We start from the raw sequence: 10,732 nt of genomic DNA on the forward strand, positions 1-10,732 counted from the left end.
GAAGATCGATGAAATAAAATTGTACGGCGGTCAATTTGTCTTTCAAGAAATACTTGAAACCGTCAAAATAGTCAAAATTCAAAACGCAAATTTCACACTTCAAAAACTTGTTTTGAACATGAAAACGAAAATGTGGAGACAAGAAAATGAGCTGCTGTTTCCAAACGTTGAAGACATGACACTGATGAACACCTCAAACCTTGAAATGTGCAAACACGAGAAATTAAAAACACTAAAAAATTATAATTCGTCTAATATAGACTTTTTTGTTGGGGAGAAGTGCAGTACAATTGACATTCAGAAGCTCAAAAATTGTAGACTTTGTATTGATTGCAATTTTAAAAACAACTTTTCATTCAAAAAATGTGACAACACAACATTCGATTTTGTACACACACATTTAAATCATTTCTCTTTACAGTTTATAAAGTGTCTATTTCCAACAATTTCTGTTGACACAACACAATGTCGTCGATTGATTTTCAAACGTGTCGAACTCTAAAACTTTCGCAAACCATTATAACAGACAATATTTCTTTATTTGATACAAGTTTTTATAACACAACAAAAATCAGTGCTAAAACTGTTTTTCTTAAACAAATTTCAGAATTTCTGCCAACCGACTTTTCGCACACAAATACAGTAAAATTGTTTGGGATGTACAACTTCATTTTTGAAAGAACGTTTGAAAAATGTGAATGTTTAGAAATTGTTTTTTGTGGGAATTTAAATTTTGTTTTTGAAGAGGCCAATTTAAAGAGTTTAAAAATTGTGTCTTCTCAAAATGTGACATGCTCTGGAAATTGCACCGGCGTAGAAAAATGTACTATCAGTGGAGAAACTACTTATCAATTTCCTACAAACTTTAACATTAAAATCATTCAAATTGAAAACAAGAAAACGATTAACACACTCGAACACAATGAAAAATTGGATATATTTAAATCAATGGAAAATAATACATTCAATGAGTTACAAACCTCGTATTACAATTTAGATCGTATAAAAGACACCAACAATTTAAGTGTAAAACGATATTCTCCATACGGAACTGCGCCCAGTGGATATCTTCATGATTTGTTATCAAATAACAAAGAGATAGTTGTTACAAAGCCATTTGTCAATGTCTTTAATTGTGTTTGTTCAAAACTGAAGTTCACATCGGATATAGAATATCTATCACTATTAAAAATATCAAATTTTATTGGGAGAATGCCAAAGTTGTCAAATTTGTTGATTGGTCACTTGAAATTGGAGAATTGTGTAAATACAAGCGATCTACAAACTATGGCAATTCGGCAATGTTCTGCAATATATGTTACTATTCATAAATATAACAATTTTGTTTGGCAATTTTCAGGAAAAACGAAACACCTTGAAACTTGCGATTCTAATGGACAAATTTCTTTTGAATTGTCAAAATTGGCATTTGAAAGTTTTGTTTTTAGAAATTGCAAGTTTGACAAAAACATATTTAACGTGGAAATGGTGCACTATGTGCAAAACATGATAATTGAGAACACCGCACTGGATAATTCATTTGAAGAAAAATGCATTGGAAAATTGGTTGTGATGAATAACAACAACATAACACGTAACGACTATATCGAACTAGTGGCTAAAAGTGCAAAATTTGTTGATTGTAAAAATTACAATTTAAAAGTTGTAAACGGTAATGAAACACTTTTGATCGATAATAGCACCACTTTTAAAATTGTCACAAACAATCAACAAAATGTCGAAACAATAAATTCAAATAATGTTGGAATATCAAGCGAAATAAAAAGTTGACAAACAAGTTCAAAAAACATAATACATTGAGTCGGTCTTATTTGTTATATTTCTATACCTCCATTGTTTAATAAATACAATATCTGAAGCATTGACTGTGTATATTTGTAATTGTATATATTATTATTCCTTTTAAAAACAATAACACAATATTTTTATATATTGTTAAAAAAAAGAAATATCACTTTGTTATAATAACACAAGATATAATTTTGTAATCAATGTTTTGGATATTGAAATAATTTAGTTTCTAATTTGCTTATTATTTATATTAAAGTTGTTGGATTTTTTAAATTAATTATTAAACACTTAAAAGAAAACCAACAGAAATATTTACTGTTAACGATCCACACTCATCATGCTCATCTAATTGTTGTTTGTGATATTTTGTCTCATTTATTATTTAACTCGTCAAAAGTAAAAAAATGTTAAATGATCATTAATTAATTTGTATTTTGGTTTATTGTGTTTTCTTTAAACACAAAATTATCATGTTTTTTTATAAAACATATTAAAATAAATAATTCATTTGTAGTTTTACGCATATATATTTAACATCATCCAAATGATTGGTAAATTTACATTTCTGCTTGCTTTATAACATTTACAACAAAACATGAAAATTGATATATTGTTTTTTTAAATTAAACAATAAACAATTATTTTTATCGAAAAAAGATTAAAAAATACAAAATCAGATTGTGAACTAATGGAGTTATTGCTTCTTTACGTGATACTTTTATCAGTGGTTTCGGCAGAAACAAATATCCTTGTAAATCCATCATTTGAAATAATGGATGGCAACAAAGTTAAAAATTGGTCTTTTTCATCATCGGCAACAGTACATACAACGGATAAAAAGGATGGTTTACAGTCAATAAAAATAAAGGGTACATCAAAAGTGGAATTTGTAAGTCAAAAAGTGTCTTTAGAAACGAGTTTTCAGTATAAAGTTTGTTGCAATGTTAAATTAGACGCAAACGAAAATAATTTTTTTATGTTTGCTATTGAAGAGTTTTTCAATGGTACTTATATTACCGGATCATACAGCCCGCGATACAATCAAACGAATGGATGGGAAAAATTGTGTTTTAATACATATATTATTAAAAATGAAACTCACACATACACAAACATTTATTACGTCGTTAAAGACACCTCAGGTGTTGCTCTTGTTGATAGTGTATCAGTGACCAAATTAACATCTTTTCTTGATAACGTCGAAGTAGTAAGTTACAGACAAGAAGTCCATGACACTCACAAGTCCTTTGAAGTATATGTTAAACAAAACGCATCGTCTCTTGTTGATCTTCAACATCTTAAAATAACAGTGTCGATTTTTAAAAGTGGCGTTCTAAAAAAGACTCAAACTGCTTATGCGACTGGTACGGTGACCAAATTTTTGTTTGAAAACGAATTCAGCGTTAAAGGAATTTATGATGTGACTGCAGAGTTGTTGTATGTGCCCGAAAACACCAAAGAAGTCGTAAAAACAAAATTTAATCGAGTCATTGATAAACAACAGAAATACACATTTGATAAATATGGAAGAGTTCTTGAGAATGGAGTACCCATATTACCCATTGGTTTGTATTACTATGCAATAACTGAAAGTGAAATAGACCAACTTATAACAACACACATCAATATTATGATACCTTATAGACGGCCGTCAATCAAAATGTTGGATTTGATGAATTTGAAATATGGAGAACGATTAAAAGCGGTGATAACAGTGAGAGATTTGTACTCTTATAATAAAAATTCTTGTAATGTCACAAAGGATTATTATAATGTTGAATATAACAATTTGCTAACGTACGTCGAGACATATAAAGACCATCCAAATGTTTTTGCGTGGTATGTTGACGACGAAACACCATTGTGTGGAATTGATGAAATGACCAATTTGACGATGACTATTAGAGATAAAGACCCCGATCATCCGTGTTATTCAGTGTATTATCAGTATTTGGATACTGTACAATACCTCCCGTCTTTTGATGCGTTTGGTCTTGATATATATCCAATTAACGAATCTACAGTGTATTCTGTGTATAATCTTCAAAATAAAATTAATAATGATGTTATGGGAACACGTTCTACTTGGCCGGTAATACAAGCAATGAACTGGATGTCGTATGCTCTCCAATTTCCAGAAAAATACAAAAATAAAAATACAAGAGCACCAACATTGCAGGAGTTGCGAGTGATGAGTTGGTTGGGTTTTATTGGAGGAGCTAAGGGGATGTTTTATTATTCGTATTTCGACTTTGTGTATATGGACGATAAAGGTGATCCTTTTATGAACAGATGGTTTGATTTGACAGTCGCAACAAACGAAATTTATAACATGAGGGATATCATCCTTTCTGTTGAAGAAACATCACAATACACCGTGGAGGTAGAGACGGATCGTGTGTTGTATTTGAAAAAAAGAGTAAAGAATTATGATTATATTATTATTGCAAATGCAGACGAAAAAGAAAGCAGAAGCGCTACTGTCTATCTTCCAAATAATAAATGTGAAAGAATAATGGGAAATGGAAAAATCGATAAAACTGAAGAAAAAGTCAATATTAAATTGGAACCAATTGATGTGTTTATATTAAAAATGGAGTCGGCCTCTTTAGGCGTTGTTGTGTCATTTGCATTTTTAATTTTGTTCGTATTTTGATCTAAAAGTTCATTATTTAATGATACAATTCGTTCCAATTTTCGTTTATTTTGAATTATTACTGTTTTGATAAAAATTAGTGCAAGTTAACACTTAAAAGCCATACAAAATGCGTTTTTGGAAAATGATGATGTTCAAAAATAACAAAACCATTCAAAAATATAATGTTTTATAAAATTTTAAATCAAATAGTAAAAAACCTATAAAATTAAACTAGTCTTAGCTTAAAAAATTGAATGGCTGTTGAGGTCAGAACGGACACCTATTTGTCCACCCTATTTTACACGACCAAATATTCATGAATTTTGCTGCATTTGTTGCATTCTTCCCTTAAAGTTATTATTCCCAAAATCGTTATAATTTCAAATTATGCAACCTGTTGAATCCGTAAAGCCACATTAAACTGAGGCTTTTTTATTGTTGTTGAATAATCACAACTCAAACTGTTAAATATTCTTTGTTTCGCTTCAACCACAAATTATTTTTCTTTTTTACCCAAAATTGTCTCCAAATCAATACCATTCGACATGTCATTGAATGTGTCGTCAAGATGTAAACCCTTTAGCAGCGTCAGAGAGTCCATCCATGTTGTCGTGGACTTTGTCTTTAAACATTTATAATGAAGCTTTTCATTTTATCGGCCAAGCTTTGATCATATTATTTAAGTGGCTCACTTATCAGCTTTGACTCGAGCTGCTATTCTTCTTTCCTATATTTTTATTTCCTTGCCAAGGCTTAATGTATTTTTTATAATTGAAGGTTTTTTATTACGACTATTAAAATTATTATAAAATTGTTTAATACCTGAATATTATTTTTTATAGTTCAATTATAGTAAATATAGGGTATGTTGTAAATTAAAAGATTATTTTAAACCAATTAAGTTCTATTAGAAAAAATCAAAAGGGCGGACAAAAAAACGTCTTTTTGACAATTAAGTTAAGCAAAAATGGGGTGCCTGAGCAAAATAAAATTTCGATAAAATCACCCAATAATTAATCTAAATTATTTAATAAGTTTTGTTACAGGGGTGAAAGTAGACCTGTAAAAATGAAAGTGAAATGTAAAAACAAGGGTTTCAAAAAAATAATTTTGATTGGTCAATTCCCAAAACCCTTTCTTTTTCTTTTTCTTTTTGTTTTTTTGAAAAATAGCCGAAAAAACAAGGAGAAAAAAGACAAATTTTCTAGAGTTTGACGAAATTTGTTATAAATATTTAACTTTTTATAGCTTTTTAATTAATAATTATATTTAAATTCACACTTTCGAAATATTATAAAAAGCTAATAATTAATTGAACCAAACAAAGGGAAAAAGAGGAAAATTAAAATAAACTGAGCTAGCTCCATGTTCGATGCTGTCTACACAAAGAAACAATTGAATATGATTAATAAGCCCTTGAGACAAATACACTTGTAAACTTCATGTAACTGACCAATTAAAAAGGTTTATCAACTTCGGTTCGAAGGTTTGTCTGAAATTGTGAGGAGAATAAATCAAAATATTCTTTATTGTCATAGCCTAATTATCGGATCACCTCAGAGTAATCAAATTAAACACACTAAACGTAGTACATCATATTGAAATACAAATGATTAAATAAATAACCTATAGGTCAGTATTTAATTTTCAGAGAAACATGAACAACAAACTTATATGTTTTCTCGAAAAAATTGTTGATTCGGCAATTTGGAATTACAAATACGGGGACACTTTTATTCTCAAAGTGGTGTAATAAATGCGATATTAGAGATCAATGGACTGTAGTGCCTTACAATGGGTTCCTTGAAAACACAAGTTCATTTTAATTTAACGGGGTTTGGTAAAGGGTTTAAATAACAATATACAATTTTATAGTTTATATAATAAATTTAAATAGTTTATTTTAACGGTCATAAATGTGAATCAAACCACTATTATGTTTTATTAACAAATAAGTATTGAAAAATATTATTTATTTTATTATAATTTTAGTTTATTTATTCAATTCGTCCATAATTGTTGAATGAACATTTTCAATCCGATAAAAAACAAAATGTTGTTAATTAAATTAACTATTCATCTAACGTTTCTTTTCCAATTAAGAAATACGGAAACAAAAGATGAATTGGTCTTCTTTGTGTTTCAAAACAATCTCCAAAGGAAGTCCTGATATAAATTTGTAAAGAATGAAAAAATTACTGTATTCACACTCCAATGTTTGTTGTTGTGGGATTGTATAAAATGGTATTTGGTCAAGTTTACCAAAGATGGTTTGAAGTAGATACCAACAATTATCATCAACTGGAGGCCGAGGAAGGGTGTCATTTTTGTAACAAGCAAGTGAAACAAGATAAAGAAAACTCCAGTCAAACTCGTTCTTTTTGATGAAAATCAAACAACTCCAATATTTTCCAGAGACGAACATTGGAATCACAACCAATCTTTTTGTTATTAAAGGTGGAATTCGGTTTCTTTGAATACATAAGTCGAGTTCAGTAGTATATAGACACTGGACACCAGCTTCAGAAAGATCAAATAAGTGGTATTGAATATAACAATCGATGCTGTCTCTGTCGAGCCACTTGTCTCTTTCACAATCGATCGTCTTTCCAAAATTTAATTGGTTACCAATATCGATTTCACAGTTTGTAGTGATGTGAGTGATGTCAGATGTTGTTGGGTTTTTTGATTGTTTAACGCTTTTGTTCTCTATTTCTTTATCTTTACACTTCTCTTCTTTCTTCTTTGGTGTTTTGAAAGGAAGTTCAGTAAGGAGTTCATTAGAATTAATTTCGGGGACATTGTCTTCAGTTCTCAGTTTTACTTTCCTTAATTTCTTCTTTCTTTGCGCCTCTTCATTTCTTTTGAGTTTCTCTTTTTCAACTTTTTTTCGGGTTCTTTCTTCTTTCTTCTCTCTTTCTTTGTCTTCTTTTTTTTCTTTTCAAGCTTATTCAGTTCAAGTTCTTCTCTCTTTTCGATTTGTTGTCTTTTGGAAATTTCAACCATTTTATATGGCCTTCATCTACCTTTACATTGTGACGTCCTTTCTCCAACTCTCTTACAGTGAACGATAACAATGCACGAACAATGTCGGGCTTTATTGACAATTCTCTTGCCAGTAAAGGATTCGCCCGACAGTAGTACCAACCATTAGAACTACGAATGACTTCAATACCAACTTGTCGAAATGAGTTTATTGTTGCTAGAATAGTCGCAGTTCTTTCAAAGCTCATTAAGATGTTGACTGTTGATTTTGACATTTTGCTTAGTTGATATTCATCTTTGAGAATTTGTGAGAATGACTGACTTTTGTACCCTGTTCCTCTTTTCATCTCTTCTTGAAATGTGTATAACTGTTTCGTGGTTTTTGAATAACCAAGATAGAAATCACGTGCTGAGACACCATCTTCCTCCAACCTCCACTTTTGATCGGCAATTTGTTGGTTCAACATCTGGACCATTTCTGTTGCACCAATTTGCCCCGTATCTTCTTTCTCTTGGCTTTCCAATTGAAAGACGTTGTCAACTTCAAACTCCAATACTGACTCTGTTATCTTTTCTCTGTTTTGTTGACTGAAAATACCAACGTCAAGCATATGCAAAAAGTTGGTTGTATTTGGGACAAAAAAGAGAACTTTGATGTTTTCATCGTCAAGATTCTTTAAAATATCTTTGTTGTTATGAGAACTACAATTGTCGAGGAAAAGCAAGATATTACCTTTGTATTTAAATATGTTTCTCAATCTGAGCACTTCAGGTATAAAAACTTTGTCTATCCATTCTTGAAACAACACATTGGAAAGAGTGCTCTTTTTCCCAAACATTAAATGTGTGTTTTCTTCGTAATATCCAGAATTATTCAAGTACTTCTCGATGGAATGGTTTGGGATGATGAGTGTCTGCTTCAGACGCGTACCAATTGCGTTGATCAAAGCGATGTGTGTTATTTTCTTGGAAGATTTGTCGGTTGCACATCGAACACATTTGAGATCCACTTTCTCGGGTATGAACACTTTGATGTTTTTATAGTCGATAAAATCTTGGTGCCCACTTTCGTCCATGTTAAACACGAATGACGCCGGGACACCTTCAAGCTCTTTATCAATCGTGTCATAATAAAGAAAAATATCTTCTGGTGGCACTCCCAACCTCGCCTCCTCAACTATTCTTGCTTTGACGCATTTGAGGCCGATTGATTGCATTAAATAATATATCCCTGGGCGCGTGTAAGACTTGTTAAAACACCTTTCAATGTATTCCGATACCCACCTCGAAGTGACGACTCTTCCAAATTCAAACTGTGTTCGTATCACGGTTTTCAATTGTGATAATTGTTGTTAGTTTAATTTTGATTAACCTCCTTGAGTTTTTTAAGTTGTAAATAGACTTCTCTCCCCGAAGTTTCACTCTTGATATCTCACTTGGTGAGATGTTGTAAACGTTTCCCAAAACAGTGTAGTCGATAATATATGTTTCCCGCCATTGTCTTTGTTGAATTCTGCCACTTTTGTTGTTATGAAATGAACCTGTAATTGCCTGGACTCCGACGCAAGACCAAATTCTTCAGTTGCAAGTATTTTATAGAAGAAATGTCTGACTTTTACCCTTACATCCTCGTCGTATTTTGTTTCCAAATATAAACGAGAAATAAATTGTTTGGAGTAAGAATAGATTCATCAAGGTTCTCGTACAAATATTTTTGATTGACCACTAATTAATGACGTTCTTTCTCAGTAAGGAACTTCTCGTATTCTTCACAAAACAAGAAGGAACTTTTACAGTCAGTCTTTTCTTCACTTTTTGTGCCGTCGATAACTGTCGGTGATGCTTTGATATAATCATCTAGTGAAATATTCTCAAGAATGCACTCCTGCCTACATTCAAAATTAACTCCGAAAAAAAGATGAGGGGCTGTTTCGGAAAAAAACACGTGAATTTTTTGCCCATTTTTTTTATTTCTTCTATTATTTTAGATCGAACATTTTTAAGTTGAAAATGGTTGATTTTGGTTTTCTTAAAAATATCAATTCAAATCATTCCACAATTCTTTTGTCATTTTTGAAATTTGTGAAAAAAGCTGTTTTGGTGAAAAAAATGCTATTATTATCTACTAAACCCTTGTTTTTACATTTCACTTTCATTTTTACATTCCACTTTCACTCCTGTATAATAATTTCAAAAACTGTTAAAAAAGCAGTATTGGATTGTATGGAAGTTAAGATGATAAACAATCAAAAATATATTTTATGCTAGCGATTCACACCCATATCGACTTAAATTCGATGTAAAAATAACTTATATTGTTGGATTTTGAAATAAAAATACAATACTGAAATTTGTTTTGTCGTTCCTGTTGTTTTTTTAAATATAAAAAATATTTAAAATAGATAATTGTGTTATTAAGTGACATATTGTTTTCTTTTAATACAAAAAATGGTTTGCTCTCTATGATTGCAAAAATTTGGCAATATTATTTTTACAGATAAGTTTGCTTGTTGAAAAATAGATATATTTAGCGATAATTTTAATAATAAACAAATTTATATTAATTTGGCTTTTAAGATAATTAAATAATAGTTAATTTATGATTTTTATAAAAAATATAAATACAATAATATTAACATTGTAAATAAAATGTTAATAGTAAGTTATAGCTTTTGAAATTAATACAATTCAATTGTGAACATATTATAATTCACACAACATATTCCACCGACTTGAAACTACCTTACCACCACAGTGTTTTATTTTAAATAGAACAAATTGTATGATAAAAATGTACACTGTTATTTTCCAATTTAAATTGAAATTCAATAAAACAAACCCTAAATAGAAGTACCGGCGTTGTTTGTCAAATCAAAATAAAAGAAAAACATTGTTTTTATTATTAATTTATGTTTGGAGTTGTTTTTGAAACCAGAATACAGACAAATTGTATGCACGATACATGTTATAAACCCAAAAGAAGTCAAAAAATCGCATTAAAGATCCAAAGTATTTGTATTACAACGCGGTATTTATAACTTATCGTATTTTTTATCGATAAGAAACACAATTATTAAAATAGAAAAACAAAGCAATATTTAAACACGAATTCGATAATCAATCACAACATTCAACAGGTTGTTTCTTCTTATTTATTATAATACATTCGATTTAATAACCACAAACATTATTTATCAAACAGATGCCGACTCGAAACATAGTCAGCAAAAGGTATCCGCATCTGTGCATCCCTGCATCCAGTCTTCTGTCCTCAACCTAAACTCCAAAAATGCCAAG

At 30.2% G+C, this 10,732-nt stretch overlaps 1 protein-coding gene across 1 annotated transcript; it reads left to right on the top strand.

Annotated features, from left to right (window-relative positions):
- Positions 1 to 2,500: 2,500 nt before the first annotated feature.
- Positions 2,501 to 4,596, top strand: EIN_389650 (hypothetical protein; the record flags this gene model as incomplete). The annotated part of the gene is made up of 2 exons (XM_004256113.1): positions 2,501 to 4,429; positions 4,555 to 4,596. The coding sequence occupies 2 exons, from the start codon at positions 2,501 to 2,503 to the stop codon at positions 4,594 to 4,596; spliced, it is 1,971 nt and encodes a 656-aa protein (XP_004256161.1).
- Positions 4,597 to 10,732: the final 6,136 nt, after the last annotated feature.

This window comes from Entamoeba invadens (assembly GCF_000330505.1).
Source record: "Entamoeba invadens IP1 unplaced genomic scaffold scaff_1105074726403, whole genome shotgun sequence".
NCBI lineage: Eukaryota > Evosea > Mastigamoebida > Endamoebidae > Entamoeba > Entamoeba invadens.